The 19,107-nt window shown below is 52.6% G+C and overlaps 1 protein-coding gene across 1 annotated transcript; it reads left to right on the top strand.

The window, feature by feature from the left end:
* Positions 1–1,309: 1,309 nt before the first annotated feature.
* Positions 1,310–19,106, top strand: LOC107119381 (large neutral amino acids transporter small subunit 4-like; the record flags this gene model as incomplete). The annotated part of the gene is made up of 3 exons (XM_015421843.1): positions 1,310–1,659; positions 3,666–3,869; positions 19,006–19,106. Coding segments are annotated over exons 2-3 (261 nt in total), but the record flags the coding sequence as incomplete, so codon positions are not given.
* Between the last annotated feature and the right edge of the window lies 1 nt (position 19,107).

The following is a 19,107-nucleotide window of genomic DNA, read 5'->3' as shown; positions in this document are numbered from 1 at the left end:
GCAGCCAGATCCTGCACTCTGCCGTGTCGGGCGAAAGGGGCCCCGATTGTGGGCCAGGGCTGTGAGATGAGCCGCAGCACACGCATTGGTAAAACACCCCCTAGCAAAAGGGGCAGATCAAAAACTTGGGAAGATAATGCAGTTGGCAAACTTGGCACCCAGGAAAGGTGCGGGGGGAGGGGAGCACCTGGCAGCACCTCAATCCCCCCCCCCCCCCCCCAAAGAACCTTGTGGGCATTTGGAGTGTTTACCGCAATCTGGGCGCCGCCGATTGGTCTCACTGGAGGTGCCATTGGACTGGAGGTGACCACGTTGGTCCCCCTTTGGGCAAAACAAAGGCGGGCTTTGCAAGCGGACGCCCCGCAGCCTTCCGGGAAGGCCCTTTCCCCCTTTCGCGCGCTGAAGGGGAGCCGTTTTTCTGCAGGCCTCCAAGCCAGCCATCCCCGCCTAGCGGGCAGGGGCGCTTTGTGCATGCTCAGAAGCCGCTCCCCCGGGTCAATGCCTGGAGAGCCGCTTCCGGGCCCGGGCCGCCCCGCGAGCTCGGGCAGCACCTCCATCCCTTGCCCAGGCCGGCAGATGCTGGGCGCGCTCTGATTGGCCGCGGCGGGGCTGGAAACAGACCGGGGACCAATCAGCGGCCCCGCCTCTTGGCTCCCTCCAGCCGAATAAAGGAGGCGCCGCGGCCGGCCGCCGGGAGAAGCTCGGGCTGGCGGTGGCGGTACTGCTGGGGCCGGGAGAGCCGAGTGGAGCCAGGTGAAGCCGGTGCGCGGCTGTCCTTCGCGCTCTGCGGCTGTGGGGACGCGCCTGCAGCGGGCTGGAGGGTGGGGGCGCGCCGGCCTCAAGCACCGTCCCTTCGTTCCCTTCCAGCAAGGCTTCCCCGAGCACGGCTGGCAAGCCGGGGCTGTTGCCCGGGGGCGTCCGATCGGGCCTTCCCGGGACGGGGTGGGGGCTTTTGCTGCGCTCGCTCCGCTTCCCGCCTTTCTGCATTCGAGGGCCGTAGCGCAGGCTTGCTCCCAGGCGGAGGCAGCCGGAGATCGGGACTTCTAGGAAGACAAACCTGGGGAGGGGGAACGATTTGGGGGTCGCTTCGGACTCTGCCGGTCCACAGTGGGGGCATTCCGGCGGAGCAGTGGGGCTACAGGGAGAGGGAGTAGCGGCTGCTTTCTTCTTGCCTTAACCTCGCAGGATCAGGCCAAGGTGGTCTGTCTTGTTGCCCCCCTCCCCGCAATTCTTTCAGCAAGCTGGCCGGCAAAATCGGGAGGCCTTTCCCTGGCAACTGAGGTATACTGCCTCTGAATGGGGAGGCTCTGTTTAAGCGGTCCTGGCTCACCCTTAATGTTAGATCAGTCCTCTCTGCTAATCTGTTTTGCCCACGCCAGTGGCCATGACTACATCTCGGGAAGTCAATTCTGCAAGTTAATTAAGCGCTGCATGAAGAAATAACTTGCTTTTTTTGGTCCTGAATGACAGCCCAAGTTCTAGTGCAAGGAAGCAAAACAAGCTGCCCACTTCCTCTATATGATAGTCACAGTGTTGTAAATGTCTGTCATGCTACTCCTTTTCATACTTCCCCACCCTTAAACTGAAGAGCCCCAGATTTTGTAATCTTTCTCTGTAGGGAGGGCCTGCCAACTTTTGCATCTTTTCCTGTTTTTTGAGGTGAGTGCACAAGTGGCCCATACCACTGCTCTCTTTTAATTCCCTTTCCTTAGAACCTCTTGCATGGAATTCTGTCCTCTCACCACCCCTCCTTGTTTCTTTTGTGCTGACTACCAAAAGCCTGGAGTTTCTTTCTGGGGAGTCACCACCAGATCAGTACACATCTCTGTCATGATCCCGAATGATGGTGGTTTCTTGTGTGAGTGTGGTCGTTGTGGGCCCTCACTGGAACCCAGTTCCCTTCCTTAGGGAAAATATTTTTCTCTGCTTCCTGTTTCTTAACCCATCAACAAGCCACCTTCTTCTGTGTTTCCTTAAGAGTCTTTTTTTGGAGGGACTTTAGCATAAGCTCTCTTTTGGAAACCTGGGTTTATATTATCTATACTGGATTGGCTGTGATGACCTGCAGACAAATCCAGAGGATCTCAGGCAGGATTTCCTCGGCTGAAGCCAAGCTACCTTTTCCTTTGCAGGGCTTGTCCCTCTATGTGTTTTTCCAGGTGAGCTTTCATTATGTTTTCTGCCATTCCCTTGGGACTGTGGACAGCTCTGTCTATCCCCAGCTTACTTTAAAAAAAAAGAAAAGGCTGTTACAGTTGTTATTGCCCAGTCTTCTGGGAAGGCAACATAGTTTAGTGTATCAGATTTTCGTGGAAAGTTCAGCAGCCTCCTGTTTGAGTTCTTTGCTGGCTGGGTGGCCCCTGTTGACTCTTTTGGTGTCTTGTTTACTAGGTCTAAAATGTTCCCCTTAATCTGGCAAAGGTTCTCAGAGATGAGCTGGGTAAACATGAGCTGCATGGGTTGTTGTGGCCAGGAAAGATGAGACTGGTGCATTGCTTGCTACAGACTGTGTTTGGGACTTTGTTTCTTGGGGGTCGGACCTGGCTGTGCTGGCATGTTTCACCCCAGAGCTGAGTGCAGACTGCAGCTTCTGTTTTTCCTTTGCCCAAGGGTTTGGGACAGGAGGACGAAGTGAAGTTGGCTTGAAATCCGAGGTTTCCATTGCCCTGCAGTAGGTGTCTCTTGCAGGCCCTGTGGCTTGGTTTTGTGGGGACGGAAGCTGAGTGGGATTGGCTCCATTAAGTACCTGGATGGGAGACCAGACCCCCAGGGAACTCTGGGGTCACTATACAGAGGCAGGCAGTGGGAAACCTCCATTTGTCTCTTGCCTTGAAAACCATACAGGGCTGAGAGCCAGATTGGTGTAGTGGTTAAGTGCGCGGACTCTGATCTGGGAGAACCGGGTTTGATTCCCCACTCCTCCACTTGCACATGCTGGATGACTTTGGGCAAGCCATAGTTCTGATAAGAGCTGTTCTTGAAAAAGAGCAGTTTCTGTCAGAGCTCTCTCAGCCCCACCCACCTCACAGGGTGTCTGCTGTGGGGAGGGGAAGGGAAAGGAGTTTGTAAGCCGCTCTGAGACTTCTTTGGGTAGTGAAGGGTGGGGTATAAATCCAATCTCTTCTTCTTGTCTTGAATTGATGGTACTTTCCCTCACCAGGCTCAGAAGGGAATGAGGGGTGGGGATAAAGGGGCAGCCCTTCCTCTTCCAGCTGTGTTCATGTTCTGATATTGTACTTGTGGTGTGCCCAGACATCACTTCTCGCTGTCCTCACGTTGCCTCTCGGTATTGTTCTGGGCGGGACAATGTATAACAAGGGAGCCGGCACGACAAGATGCCCTGAATTCAAGTTGTGTGACTTTTTCTGTTTGCTTTTCAATGTGGTGGCTTCCAGTGTCATGGCGTTGTAATGTATACAACCGCATTCCGTGCATGCGTAGACATACTGTTCATGATAGGTGGGTCCGATTTGGCATTCAAAATCTGGACTCTGTGTGTGTTTGTGTGCATGCACATCAGAGGTGGTGAGAGAGATACAACTCTCGCCACTCTTGGCATTCCTATTGCAGTTAAACCCTTGCATTGTGTGGGGTGGGTGTGGCTGGGCTCCCCTGTGGAGAAGAAGCTGCTTCAGAGATATCTTTTTGTTCTCTTCTGTCTGAAGGAGTCTAGGTGAAAAAGGCCTCCCCGTACAACCAATCCGTCATCATGGCCCCCACGCTCGCCACTGCCCACCGGCGCCGCTGGTGGATGGCCTGCACAGCCGTGGTGGAGAACCTCTTCTTCTCTGCCGTTCTCCTGGGCTGGGCCTCGCTCCTCCTCATGCTCCAGTCAGAAGGCTTCTACTCCTACCTGTGTCACCCACCAGGTAAGGCAAACCTGTGCTGGCTCCCTGCCAAAGGGCCACTGGGCTGGATTTGGGGCCCTTTTGTCCCGTGGGCACTCAATGGAATTGCTGAGCAGTCAGGTTAGAACGGATAAAAGGAAGCCCTTCTTCGCCCAAAGAGTGATTAACACATGGAATTCACTGCCACAGGAGGTGGTGGGGGCTACAAGCATGGACGGCTTCGAGAGGGAATTGGATAAGCATATGGAGCAGAGGTCCATCAGTGGCTATTAGCCACATGGGATAGATAGGAACTCTCAGGCTGGGGCAAGTGATGCTCTGTCTTCTTGGTGCTTGGGGGGGGGCAACCGTGGGAGGGCTTCTAGTGTCCTGGCCCCACTGCTGGACCTCCTGATGGCTCCTGGTATTTTTGGCCACTGTGTGACAGTGTTGGACTAGATGGGCCACTGGCCTGATCCAACATTGCTGTCTCTTATGTTCTTATGTTTCCCCCCGTTCCCCTCACCCAAAGTGACTATGCAAACTGAGAGATGGCAAAAAAGCAGCACAATGGCTGACTGCATCTTAGGTAGGGTTGCCAACCTCCAGGTGTGGCCTGGAGGCCTCCTTGAGTTACAACAGATTTACAGACTACCTAAATTGCTTATTATCTATTTATTTGAAAGACTCGGGCTGTAATCTGGCTCCGGAACTTTGGGGGAGTTGCGGTTTCCCTCTTCTTGTCTCCCCTCTGCCTCTGTGCAAAGTGCCAGTGATGATTAGACATCATGGGGATGGTGACGGGACAACCATCAGCCCCCAGGGAGAGGGTGGCAGGCTTCTTACCTTTCTAGGAGTAGGAGCAGGGGTCATTTCCTGCAGGAGTGCACAGGAGCAGAGCTCCGGCAGTAAAGAGCCCAGGGGGCAGGCACATGCAACAAGCCCCACCCCCTGCTCCCAGCAGCCCTCAGTCAGAGCAAGAAGCAGCCAGGTAAGTTGCAGACCCCCCCCCCCCCCGGTCCAAAATAGTCCAGTGGCACCTTTAAGACCAAGTTTTATTCAGGCACAAGCTCTCCCTCCTCTGCAAGGACAGACCTGCACGCTCCCCCCCTCCCAATAGCTAGCAATCCAGAACAGCCCAGTGGAGCCTGAGTGGTGGGTGTTGCCTTCTGACACACTTCCGGTGATGTCATGGGGTGTGGCATATGCAAAGAAGTTATGCCAATGAGTTATGCTAATGAGCTCCTGCACCTCTTTTTCTACGAAATGACCCCTGAGTAGGAGTGTGTGTGTGGGGGGGGGTCTGATTCATCAAAAATTGCAGCCCTGCAACGGCTTTGGAGATCTGGGTTCAAATTTCCATCAAGCTCTCTGGGTCACCTTGGGCTGGTCAAACTCTTTTGGCCTAATCGACCATACAGGGTTGTTCAGAGGGTGACGTGGAGAAGGGCGGGACAGTGTTTGACTCCAGAGGCACCTTTAAGACCAATGGAGTTTAATTCTGGGCATAAGCTTTCGTGTGCTTACACACTTTTTCTGAAGAAGTGTGTATGCACATGAAAGCCTATATTCAGAACTAAACTTTTTCTGGTCTTACTCTTAACCTTTGTTGGTCTTAGCGGTGCCACTGGACTCAAGCTTTGTTCTGCGGCTTCAGACCAACATGGATCCCCACCTGTCTTCATGGAGAAGAGTCTCCCCCAAAGGGCTGTATAAATAGGCTTCTTAGAAGGAAGACTTGCTTGTTCAGAGACAGAAATGACTGGTGTCATCCGGGTCATTAATGTTGGCCACTAGGCAGCTAATGGCCCTCTGGAGGCCAGAACAGCCTCCTCCGTGTGGTTTTCTAATGCAAATCCAGGAGCAGCTTGTTTTGAAGAGCGGCCTGACTGATGCTTCTCAGGACGGCATGTACAAATCTGCACTTTTGGTCTCTTCTTGTCTTTGTAGCTGGCCCTTGTGACCTTCTTGCCTCTGTTTGTTGCTTGTCTTCTCTGGCTCACATGCTTCTTTTGCACCATGCCTGTAGGCATTTGATGCACGAAAATTGTGTAAATTAATTGGGGGAGATCTCAGTGCTGGGAAACCCAAAGAGATGCAAAAAGTGTTAATGGGTTCAGTTTCTGAAAAGGAGGTGGGCTTGCAATGTGGGCTTTCTCAAGCTGGAATGGGTGGAGGATGTGAAATCCAGCAGGATCCTCTGCAGCTCTTATCCAGAACAAACGTAGCTCTCTTGTGACAATAATGCCTCTTGAGATCAGGGGCTTCTTTTTTGTCCTGGAGAGGGGCTTTGTTCTGAGATAATAGGGTGGGTTTTGTAGGGAGTGCGTAACTTGTGACTCCTGGGGGGGGGTGGAGAGGCTGTGATAACTCGGTCTGATAACCCCTAGATTCTCTCCTGATAAGCTGTAGCCGTTGAGAATGAAGTGATCACTTTGATGCTGGCAGGATAGCTGACCAGGCAAGACCGCCTCTCCCGCCCTTCCTTGCCCTGGTTCTTGGTCACTTCCTCTGGCATTATCAAGCCTGAACTTTGGACACCAAGTAAATTTTTCACTGGATCTGTGGGGATTCTCTGCTCAAACCAAGAGGAAACTTTCGGTCTTGACCTGGATTTAGCAAAAAGCGGCCTGACCTACGCGGGAGAGCAGATGCCAAGTGGATGAGACAGAGGTCTCTCTGGTACACCATGTGGTGCCCTTGGGGCAGGGAGGGGGGAAGAGTTCCTTCTGCCCAGGGAGGTCCCATTTAGCTGTTGACGCATTGAAGGAATGCCTAGACTGAATCAGACCACTGTAGCTCAACGGACTCAGCCAGAACCTTCAGGGGCATTCCAGTCGTATCATGGACCCTGCCCTGCTCTTCAGCACCAGCAATACTGCAGCTGAACGTGGAGGTTTCATTTGGGTCTTGTAGTCACCTTTCCATTAGGGATGTGTCTAACTCACTTCCCATGTTCCGTCTAAACTGTGGAGTTTTGTGAGCCAAAATTCTACTTTGTGGGCTACTGGCATAAACGTTGTGAGTGAGCGACTTGGCTACTGCATAAATCAGTTTGCCCTGGAGGCATCCTTCCTGAGCGGAGACAAAAATGTGTGAGCCAGAGGCTAGGAAGCTGTGAGCTAGCTCACACTAACTCAGCTTTGAGGGAACACTGCCAGTGACTGTCACATCTTGTGGCAAGGAGTTCCATTGGTTAAAGATAGGTTCTGTGGAACAGCTTCTCCTCCAGGAGCCAGCTTGGTGTGGTGGTTAAGAGTGGTGGACTCTAATCTGGGGAGCCGGGTTTGATTCCCCGCTCCTCCTTCACCGTGAGACCTGGCGGCAGTGGCCTGATGGTGGTTTGTGGTTTCCCTTGCTGCTACTTCTGCTCCGGGCTCTTTTTGTCAGCAGAAGAGAAACAAAAGGCTCCTACCCCAGGCCTGAGGCATCACAGGGCAGCCCAGGTCGGCGCAAAAAGGCCTGGGGAGGAGGAGGCTGTGGGGGGCTACTCCCTTGTGGGGGAGGGCAGCTTCTCCCAGGCCTGGCCCCGTTGCCCAAGAGGGGAATTCCTTTGTTACCTGTTGCTGCCAGAGGTTCATCCGGCTCTCCCCTCTGTCCCCAGATCAGCAAAAATCTAGTCTCCTTTTGACACCTAGAGACCGAGGAGGCAAGATAGAGGTGGACCTTGCCCCCTCCCCGCTCATAAAGGAGCCCTTTAAGTGGGCGCCGGCTTGTTTTTCTCCCTCTGTGCCCCGCTCGGGTGCCTCCGAGCCCCTCGGTGGGGAAGAGGCTCCTGTCCCAAAAGGGGTGGCCCCTCTCCATGCAGGAGATCCCTGAGCTGGTAGCCCCCCTCCCCCCCCCCCCCCCCCCAGCATGGCATCCAGTGGATGCCCCTTTGCGCCAGTCTTCATCGAGCTGTTGTTCCTGGCCATGGCAGCAACCTGTTGATTCAGCATCTTCTGTCTCCTGACACGCTGACTCAGCTCTCCTTATCTGCGCCCGTGACTCTGAGCTCAGGGTTGCTGACGGGCTTTCCTTCCAGGGTGGCGTAAGCAGCTGAAGAGGGGGGGGGGAGAGGCGAGGAAGAAGCCGCCTTGTCAGTCCTGTCAACGCCGGTGCCTCTTGGCTGGGGAAAAAACCATCCCCTGCTTCTTGCTTTGCTGAGAGAGGAAGCAGTAGCTGCAGCGCGACTGGCTGGGGCTTGTGGGCCCCGTCGGAGGGATGCTGAGTTCTGCCCCCTGTGCTCAGAGAAGAAGAGATTGGATTTATACCCCGCCCTTCACTCAGAGTCTCAGAGCGGCTTACAAACTCCTTTCCCTTCCCCTGCCCCCACAACAGACACCCTGTGAGGTGGGGGGGGGGCTGAGAGAGCTCTGACAGAAACTGCTCTTGTTTCAAGGACAGCTCTTGTCAGAACTATGGCTTGCCCAAGATCATCCAGCAGGTGCAAGTGGAGGAGTGGGGAATCAAATCCGGATCTCCCAGATTAGAGTCCACGCACTTAACCACTACACCAAACTGGCTCTGTGGGGCAATGTGGGTTGAAACCTCAGAGGCTGCCTTCTCGTGAGCTGACCGAGGTTGCAGCTGCCCCCAGTCTTGGACAGAGAGGCTTCCCTGGCCTTGCTTCTGAGATCCTTAAACAGCATTGCTGAAGATCAGACTGGGGGCCTTCTGCGGGCGAAGCGTATGCTCGACTGCTAAGCAAATCAGGGGATGGCAACGCTGCTGTGCATACGTTATGAGCTGTAGCTTCCTTGAAACTTAATGTGTTGGCACTTGATCCTGCCATTTGGCTTTAACTTATCCAGCAGCAGCAATTATGGAAATGAGGACCAGATTTTTATCTCTTTGCAGCCTCACTCAAGCCTCACCCCTTAGCGAAGTAAGTGTGTTGCGGTGCTTTAACACACACTGAATGATGTGCTTTCAGTCTACTTTCGATGCACTTTAGTGAGCCACACACACTGAATAATGCACTTTCAATCCACTTTCGATGCACTTTAGTGATTCATGAACACTGAATGTTGTGTTTTCAATCCACTTTCAATGCACTTTAGTGAGCCACACACACTGAATAATGCACTTTCAATCCACTTTTGATGCACTTTAGTGATTCACACATACGGAATAATGCACTTTCTGTCCACTTTCAGTGCACTTTAGAGATTATTTGAAAGTGGGCTTTACTGTTTCACACAGTAAAATCCAGTTGCAAAGTGCCCTGGAAATGGATTGAAAGTGCATTATTTAGTGTGTGTGAAAGTGGCTAACTGGTAGCTGGTGAAGAAGGCAGGCCCTCTTGTCTGTTAACTAAATAGAGAACAGGGTATATTGGCAAATGCATGTTTTTTGCAAAGATGGGAATTAGGATTCCCCAAGGAATTGCAGTGGGGTCTGATGCTACTTAACTTGCTCTGATGTAGGCAAGGTTGTGCAGGAGTCCAAGATTATTCAGGAGAATGAAAGTCCAAGCAGGCTCAGAGGAACTCGAAAAGAATCTCTGAATGGGCAACAGTGATTCAGCATTAATTGGGTAGGATGCTTGCTCCACATATGCAACAAATGGGAAATAGTGACTCACCAGAAAAGAAATAGCAAGGTTCTGGTGAATCGGTCAAGGAAATTATTAGAAAGGAATCAAAAATAACTTATTTTAAAACCCTTGCATTTTATTGTTGGTGCAGCAACACATGTGTTCAGCTTTAGCTGTGCCATTTCAAGAAGGATATAGAGGTGCTAGAACAGTGCAGGAAAGGGCACCCAAGGGACATTTCCTTTTAGGGGGGGAAAGGCCCAGGGGTGGCATGATCAACATTATGAGTGGCATGAAGGAAGTGGGTAGCTTCCTTATACTAGAGCTAGAGCAGTCAATTTTTGATGGAAAAATTAGTATTTTTAACACGGTGTGTAATCAGCTTGCGCAATTTCTTTCCGATGATGTAGCGCTGACCGTTGGCTGACGCAGGATAGGCTCATGGCGGATTGATCTGATGGCAACCACAAGCCAGGATTGCAGCCTTCCAGTTCAGAAGCAGTATGCTGGGGGGTGCTGTTTGTGTTCGGGGTGTGTGTGTGTGTTGCCGTTGCCTTTGCCCTTGGTTGTGAGTTTCCCGCGGGCGTCTTGCCTTGCAGCTGTTGGGGAAACAGAATGCTGAACTGGAATGACCTTTTGGGCTGGTCCTGGGTCCTTACTCGGAGAGGCAACAAGCAGCTGCCTTGTGTGCCAGCGAGAACCTGATCTCCTGTGCCTCTGTTAACCTCCCGGCACTGCCTCTCTAGGAAGCAGGCATTCACTTTTCCACAAGGTTTTTCTAGGCTGGACCCGCCCAGGGAGAATTGGGAGGTCTTTGCTAATCTAGTCTGCTGACTGATCCCTTTCATGTAGCTTTTTGCGTGAATTTTGATCTGTCACGTTTTCACCCTATCTGAGGAGCTGCGGGGCAGCGTACGTTGTTCTCCCCCCCTTCTCGGTTTTATCTAGGCAACGTCCCTGTGAAGTCACAGGGTTGCCAGTCTCCAGGTGGCACCTGGAGATCTCAGGCTATTACTGTTGATCTCCAGAAGACCGAGGTCAGTTCCCCTGGAGAAAATGACTGCTGTGGAGGGTGGACCCTATGGCATTGTACCCTGCTGAGGTCCCTCCCCTGGCTCCATCTCCAAAATCTCCAGGTATTTCCCAGCCCCGAGTTTTGCCAACCCTGTGTGAAGACGAAGCTGAGTGAGAGTGACTGGCCCCAGGTTAGGGTTAGGCAGGGGGTCATTTCCTGCAGGAGCACACAGGAGCAGAGCTCCAGCAGTAAAGAGCCCAGGGGGCGGGCACATGCAACAAGCCCTACCCCCTGCTCCCAGCAGCCCTCAGTCAGAGCAGGAAGCAGCCAGGTAAGTTGCAGAGCTCCCCCCCCGGTCCAAAACAGTCCAGTGGCACCTTTAAGACCAAGTTTTATTCAGGTACAAGCTCTCCCTCCTCTGCAAGGACAGATATGCACATTCCACCCCCCCCCCCAATAGCTAGCATTCCAAAACAGTCCAGTGGAGCCTGAGCGGTGGGTGTTGCCTTCTGACACACTTCCGGTGATGTCAGGGGGTGTGGCATATGCAAATAAGTTATGCTAATGGGGTATGCTAATGAGCTCCTGCACCTCTTTTTCTGCGAAATGACCCCTGGGGTTAGGTTGGGAAATCCCTGGAGATTTTGTTCTTGGGGGGAGAGCAAGGTTTGGGGTGGGGCTTCAGTGGACAGAGTCTGCCCTCCAAAGCAGCCATTTTATCCAGGGGAACTGATCTTTGTAGTCTAGCAGCTGTCATCCCAGGAGATCTGCAGGCCCCACCTGAAGGCTGGCATCCCTATCCCAGGTCTCAGCTCATGGCCAAGGGTTTTTTTGCACCCCAGTCTCATTTAGACCCTGTGCCACACTGGCAGGTGGAACACAGTCAAAATTGGGCTGATTACCACTTGGCTCCTCCGAGGTGTGACTGCGGCCTCCTCCCGAGACCCGCGTGAGGCCTGTCATGGCAGCCCGGAAAGGTGAAGGCCTGCACCTGGCTTTCAAGGGCAGGGAGGGTCACCTTCTGGGGCCTGTTTGCACCATAAACACTGGGATGTTTGTGGTGGTGTCCCAGCTGCCTTGTTTCCAAAGCCACCCCTGCTCTCGAGAGCAAGCTGCTATGTCGTTTGGTGTCAACCCCTGCAGAAGGAATCTCAGGGCACCGAGCACCGTCCCCTCCCGGAACACCCCTTACCCAAGTGCTGACGGCGTCAGTTCGCGTTCACCGTTGTTTTGTCTAACGGTTTCCCCTCCATCTGTTTCCTGCCGCCTCCTTCCTTCAAGAGCCCCCGAGCCCGCCCCTTTAGAAAACACACACTTTACCTGTTGTCTGTCTCTCTCTGTTGATGTGCAAGGGAGCTTGTGTGGGTAGAGTTAATATTTGCACAGAGCAACCTGCAGGAGAGATGATTTCCATATCTGAGTAGGGTTCTGGCCACGGACTCCTGCCCCTGAGCTTGAACGTGAACCAAGGTTGGTAACGGTTGCTGCTTTTGCTCTGTATCCTGCTCCCCAGGCACAATAATTTTGGGCCTTCAACAGCTGCACCTGGGGGTTCAAAGGCCATTTTTTTAAAAAAAATATTTACATGGGATTTATATACCGCCCATGACCCCTAATGGGTCTCAGAGCGGTTTACAATGAACTACTGCGTAGTTAATACCTAGCTAGGGCCACAATTCTCTTGGGGAGGGGATATCCTACCAGCACCCATGCGGCATAGTCCTTCTTCCTCTCTGGCGGCCTCGTTGTTCCTTTTGGCGATCCGGATGGCTGGCGACCAAGTCCGAGCAGGCTCTTGACGATTTTTTCTCCTTCGGAGCGCCGCTGCTTTCGGGCGCAGCTTCCGGCAAACGTCCCGTCGGCTCCTGCCGTGCTGCGTCCCACGTCACCATGTCGCTCCAGCTCCGGCTCCGCCTCCACTGGGCAGGTACCCATTCCTCTTGTTACTAGAGCCACTGGGTTGGCGGGAGCTGGGACGGGGGCTCAACCCGGCCGCGGTGGGGATTCGAACAGCCATTGTGGCTGTTCGCTATTGATGTTAACCGCAGGCGTCGTACTGCCTGCGCCACCTTGGTGGGAGTTTATGTCATGGGAATGTCGAAGACTCACAAACCTGCTGTTGGAGCCTGGGGTAAGAGTGAGCCGACACACCCCTCTCTGCCGTCTCCCCCCCCCCTTTTTTGTATTTTTGCATTTCACGGAATCACAGAGTCAGAAGGGGCCAGACAGGCCCTCCAGTCCAACCCCCTGCTCAGTGCAGGATCGGCCTAGCATCCCTGACAAGTGTTTGTCCAGGCGCTGCTTAAAGACTGCCAGCGAGGGGGAACTCACCACCTCCTTAGGCAGCCGATTCCCCTGCTGCACAACTCTGACTGTAAAGAAGTTCTTCCTAAGATCCAGCCGGTCCCTTCCCGCCCTTAATTTCAACCCACGATTGCGAGTCCTCTCCTCTGCTGCCCACAGGAACAGCTCCCTGCCCTCCTCTAAGTGACTGCCAGTGTTCCCTCTAAGCTGAGTTAGTGTGAGCTAGCTCACAGTTTTTTAGCCTCCGGCTCACACATTTTTGTCTTAGCTCAGGGAGGAGGGCTCCAGAGCAAACTAATTGATGCAGCAACCAAATCGCTCGCTCACAACTTTAATGCCAGTAGCTCACAAAGTAGAATTTTTGCTTGCAAGACTCCACACCTTAGAGGGAACACTGGCAGCCCTTCAAATACTTCAAGAGAGCAGTCATGTCCCCCCCCAACCCCCTCTTCTCCAGACTGAACATCCCCAAGTCCCTCAGCCTTCCCTCAGCCTTGTCGCTCTCCTCTGCGCCAGCTCCATTCTGTCCACATCCTTTTTGAAGTGTGTGTGTGTGTGTGCGCCCATGCCTGGAAGTCATGGTGACCTCTGGTAACTCCTACTGGGGCATGGGGGACGTTCAGAGAAATGGCTTGATCCGCCTGCCTCTGCCTCCTGGCCCTGGTATTCTTTGGAGGTCTCCCATCCAAGTACCTGCCAGGGTCGGCCCTGCTCAGCTTCCGAGAGCTGACGAGATCGGGCTTGCCTGGGCGATCCAGGTCAGGGCTGCCACCTTTCTTTTTGGATCGTGTATGACTTAACATCCAAATATTTCTTAAACATTCAATAGTAGGTGCAAAACTTTGGGAAGAGGATCCAATGGTAGGACATTCATTTAGATGGAAAAGCACCTACAGAGTCTGGCTATATGTATCCATCGTGAATAAAGGAAAATCAAGCCGTTTTGAGACATTGCTGTACAATAAAGACAGTTTGGAGGCATTACTGGCTGTGAAGTTCCTGTGGCTGTGCCTTTTTGGCCGTTCCCATTTGCAGTCCTGATGAAGGAATCGTATTTCTTGTATTTCATGTATTGAATACTATATATATATTTTCCTTGCTTCATCTGTACCCTGCCTTTCTCCCCAGTGGGAAACCCAAAGTGGCTTACATCGTTCTCCTCCATTTTATCCTCACAACAACCCTGTGAGGTAGGCTGCACTGAGTATGTGTGACTAGGTTAAGGTCCCACCGTGAGCTTCCCGTGGCAGAGGAGGGATTTGAACCGGGGTCTCCCAGTTCCTAGTCCGACACACTAACCATGACACCACACGGGAAGAGGCAATGCTTTCCGCGTTCCTTCCTCTCTGTGTCAGGAAAAGCCTCTCTTGCTTAACTTCATCCCACTGGGCATCTGCTATGGCTGTGGAGAGGGGTGTGGGGAGCAGACAGAGAGCTGGCTGCCTTGGGTATGGAATGTGGCAACGGGAGGCTTGTAGACGAGGGGGAGGGGGACCGGGAGGGGGACCCACCCGTCCTGCCATTGGATCCTCTTCCCAAAGTTTTGCAATAGCTTGCAGCTCTTTGTGCATACACAGTGACTTAGAACAACAGTCTTGTGACACCCAAGAGACCAACACGGTTGTTGTGTCCTGAGCACTAAGAGCTCAAAGGGTGTCTTGAGTTGGTAAGTATGTCTACACAGGAGAAGAAAAGTGATCAACACGTGGGGTTATAAAATGCCAGCTGCCCGGGCTCAGCCACTTCTCTTCACAATTCATAAACATGCATGTCAGGACTTGGTTCCCAGGTCCCTCCTGGCCACCTGTGGGCGGATGGCACGGGTAGGGTTGTCAGATCTGGGTTGGGAAAGTCCTGGAGCTTTGGGGATGGAGACTGAGCAGGACATGGAACTCAGTGGGGCACAGTGCCATAGAATCCACCCTCCAGAGCATCCGTTTTCTCCAGGGGAGATCTCTGTAGTCTGGAGATGAGCTGTCATTCTGGGGGTCCCCAGGTCCCACCTGGAGGCTGGCATCCTTGTTCCCAGCCCCCCCACTCCTAGGTTTGCCAAGAGCCCAGGAAACTGGTTGTGTTTTGACACCTATTACTTTCCAATCTCCCCTTGCTAGAAAGTCCCTTTCCCAAGTAGAAACTGCCAATGTTGAGAGAATTCTCTCCTGTCATACTTTCCTCTGGTTCTCTTGGCCGCCAGGAGTTTGGGGGGCAGAGCTCTCTCAGCCCCACCCACCTCACAGGGTGTCTGTTGTGAGGAGGGGGAGGGAAAGGAGTTTGTAAGCCGCTCTGAGACTCCAAGTGAAGGGCGGGGTATAAATCCAATCTCTTCTTCTTCTTCTCAGCGGTAGAACATCTGCTTTGCATGCAGAAGGTCTCCAGTTAGGGTTGCCGGGTCCCTGCTGGATAGTGGCAGGGGATGGGGGGTAGGATAGCCAGATCCAGGCTGGGAAACGTCCGGATTTTGGGGGAGCATGTGGACCTCAGTGGGGCACAGTGCCATAGATTCCACCCTCCAGAGCATCCGTTTTCTCCAGGGGAGATCTCTGTAGTCTGGAGATGAGCTGTCATTCTGGGGGTCCCCAGGTCCCACCTGGAGGCTGGCATCCTTGTTCCCAGCCCCCCCACTCCTAGGTTTGCCAAGAGCCCAGGAAACTGGTTGTGTTTTGACACCTATTACTTTCCAATCTCCCCTTGCTAGAAAGTCCCTTTCCCAAGTAGAAACTGCCAATGTTGAGAGAATTCTCTCCTGTCATACTTTCCTCTGGTGCTCTTGGCTGCCAGGAGTTTGGGGGGGGGGGGGGGGGCAGGGTGCAAGAGAGAAACCAGAGACCTTTTTCTTTCTCTCCATCTGTATTCCATCATCGCTGTCCTTATTCAGCACTCAGCCAGCGTGAAGCAGAGTCGCCGGCTAACGCGGGCGATATTCTACGCGGTTGGTTCACGCTCAAAAGATGGTGAATCGAGTGCACTTTTTAAATAACTACACATAAAGCCTAGAAAGCACTGATGATGGAGAACAATCAGTAGACAGGTTAGTTAGGCAGAATGGAGAAAGAAAATATGAAAAGCTATCTTGCTAGCCAACCCCGTACTTACAACTGAGTCTCTGCATTCCTCTCCTGGGTATGGGTCTAGGACAGAGCAGCCTGGCTTGCCTTTGAGATCAGTCTCTTGACTCAAAGGCAGGCTAACAGTTACAAAACTGTGTCCAGCTTCGGGCACCACATTTTAAGAAAGATGTTGACAAGCTCGAGCGTGTCCATAAGAGGGCAACCAGGATGGTGAGAGGGTTGGAATCCAAGTCTTATGAGGAAAGGCTGGAAGAGTTGGGTAAGTTTAGCCTGGGAAAGAGAAAGCTTAGAGGGGACATGATTGCAGTCTCCAAGTATTTGAAGGGCTGTCATGTAGAAGATGGCGCAGATCTATTCTCTCTTGCTCCGGATTGCAAGACTAGATCTAATGGGTGGAAATTACAAGGGAGTCAATACCGGCTAAATATCAGGAGAGACTTCCTAACTGTAAGAGTGGTTGAGCAGTGGGACAGACTGCCTCGGGAGGTGGTGGATGCTCCTTCGCTGGACGTTTTCAAGCGGAATCTGGACGGCCATCTTTTGGGTACGTTGTAGGGCTATCTTTCGGCTATGCTCCTGCAGAGTGCAGGGGGTTGGACTGGATGACCTGCCAGGTCCCTTCCAACTCTAACATTCTATTATTCTATGAGTCTTCTGCAGCCTGTGGAGTTTTCTTTCCACCTAGCCAGAGTTTGGGTGCAGGCTTAAAGTTCTCCCTCCATGCCTGATTTTGGCTCCTCCCTTAGGATCATTTCAGAGGGGAGCTGTGTCGGTCTGCAGTAGATCACTTCGATTTGAGTCCAGTTGCACCTTTGTTGTGTTGTTGTTGCTGTTAGCCAGGGGTCATTTTGTAGAAAAAGAGGTACAGGAGCTCATTAGCATAACTCATTAGCATAACTTATTTGCATATGCCACACCCCCTGACATCACCGGAAGTGTGTCAGAAGGCAACACCCACTGCTCAGGCTCCACTGGACTCTTTTGGATTGCTAGCTATTGGGGGGGGGGGGAATGTGCAGATCTGTCCTTGCAGCGAAGGGAGAGCTTGTACCTGAATAAAACTTAGTCTTTAAAGATGCCACTGGACTGTTTTGGACTGGGGAGCCGGCTCTGCAACTTACCTGGCTGCTTCTTGCTCTGACTGAGGGCTGCTGGGAGCAGGGGGGTGGGGCTTGTTGCATGTGCCCCCCCGGGCTCTTTACTGCCGGAGCTCCGCTCCTGTGCGCTCCTGCAGGAAATGACCCCTGTTGTTAGCCATTCGGTTGTGTCCGACTCTTGGCGATTCTATGGGCCAGCTCTCTCCACGTTTTCAGATCTTGTACTGCTTCTTTGCGTCGTTCAGTGCTCAGGCTGATGTCGACCTTCGAGACCAACTAAGATTTTCAGGGTATAGGCTTTCGAGAGCCAAAGTGCCTTTTGTCAGACGCACCTTTGACTCTCGAAAGCTGATACCCTGAACATCTTGTTGGTCTTGAAGGTGCTGGACTCGAATCGAGCTGTTTCACTTAGGACAGGGAGCTGAAGGTGCCAAGGAGGGAAATTAAAATTTGATTCCTCGGCTCCTTTGACAGCCAGATCAAATGGCAAATTGAAGCCGAGGTCCGTTTTTCCTTTGGCTGGCGCATAGGACTTTTATTGTCCCCATTGGCAGATGTATGTGTGTTGTTATAAGAGCAACCACTGAGTTAAGGCTTATGCCTCCACTGGTGTTAACTTAGCTTAGCAAAACTCTGGAGGCTCCAGGAGGGTCCCTCTTATTCTGGCCCCGTCCTCCTTTTGTATACAATCAAGCGTTGCCCAGAAATATCCTCGCTTGGTTGTGTGCTTCTTTTGTGTTTTGGGCTCATCATCTGCTGTCTCTTTTCTCCGTGCCAAGTTGGTGTGGGGGAGGGCTTTGTTGGTATTTGCCAACTGAGGTCCTGCTTTGGGCATCTGATGGACTCTGATCCGTGGAAAATCCTGCCGCCATAAATGTCTTTCGGGTGCCCTGAGATTTTTGTTTTTATTTGGGCCGCAAGAGATTTAACGCAGCCACCAGTGTTCCCTCTAAGCTGAGTTAGTGTGAGCTAGCTCACAGAATTTTAGCCTCCAGCTCACAGATTTTTGTCTTAGCTCAGGGAGGATGACTCCAGAGCAAGCTAATTTATGCAGCAGCCAAATCATTTGCTCACAACTTTAATGCCAGCAGCTCACAAAGTAGAAATTTTGCTCACAGCTTAGAGGGAACATTGGCTGCCACCCCTCTAGAGTATGGAAATGGCAAATTACATTTTGTGGATGATCTTGCGGTCCAGCAGTGTTCTTACTGCCCCGGAACGGGCCTGATGAGATGAGGCAACTGGGAAGTCTTGGTGACTTCTCGTCGGTTTTTGCTTTTCCAGAGAAGAATGTGGACGGGTCTGTTAGAGGCAGTGCAGACATCTGTTTGGGTCTTGTGGTTGCATTTGTGCTTTTGTGTTGCTGGAAGTCTTGTCCACCAGACACTGTTCATTTTTTGGTGGGGGGGAAGCACAAGGAGGGGAGATCCGTACTGTAGTGCTGTGCAAACAGACTGCAGGTGTGGGTTTCTTCTCCTTCCTGTGATTAATTGCACCCTCTCCATAATGAGACCTGCAAGGGAGGTGGAAGGGTGAATCGGATCATTTACCCAGTATGGATATCCCTGGCCTCTTTTAAGGGTTAACAAAAGGAATCTCGGAGAGCTTGACTCCCAGATCTGCACCGTGTCATAGAAATGGGCTCTTGCATGATTGCTTGAGCTGTGGCCAAAGTGGTTTCCAAGCTTTCAAGAAGAGGCTGGGCGAATATTTGTCAGAGATGCTTTAGGCTGGTCCTGCATCGGGCAGGGGGTTGGACTAGATGGTCTGTAGGGCCCCTTCCAACTCTATGATTCTATGACAGTCTTCCCAAGTACTTGCCGTGATTCGGCAGGGGACGAAGACGTCTTTGCAGGATCATTCCTGCGGGGACAACAGACGTGCTGCACCATGCCATCGCCAGGAAGTGACGCCGGGCGACGCTCTGGCAATGAGGCCAGAAACTTGATGGTACCATCGAGTTTTCAGCCCCATTGCCAGAGCGTCACCCAGTGTCATTTCCTGGCGACGGCATGGTGCGTTACAAGGAGAAATGTTCCGGCCGGGGAGCATGTGTCCCCCGCCGGATTGCAGTAAGTACTTGGCAACCCTATAAATGAGTCTTCTTCACTGCCCCATATATGAGCAAGCCCTGCTTGGGGCTAACCTGCTTCTTCTCTTCCTCCTCTTCCTCCAGAGAACGTGACCATCCCAGCCAACGCCAGCCTCTCCACCGGCAATGTGACGACGGTACACGAGGAGCCGGTGCGTGTGAACGGCTGGCTCACCTGCAAGGACC

This window comes from Gekko japonicus, unplaced genomic scaffold (assembly GCF_001447785.1).
Source record: "Gekko japonicus isolate JY-2015 unplaced genomic scaffold, Gekko_japonicus_V1.1 scaffold21, whole genome shotgun sequence".
NCBI lineage: Eukaryota > Metazoa > Chordata > Lepidosauria > Squamata > Gekkonidae > Gekko > Gekko japonicus.
Note: the sequence above shows the minus strand (reverse complement) of the source record. Positions and strands in the feature narration are given on the sequence as shown.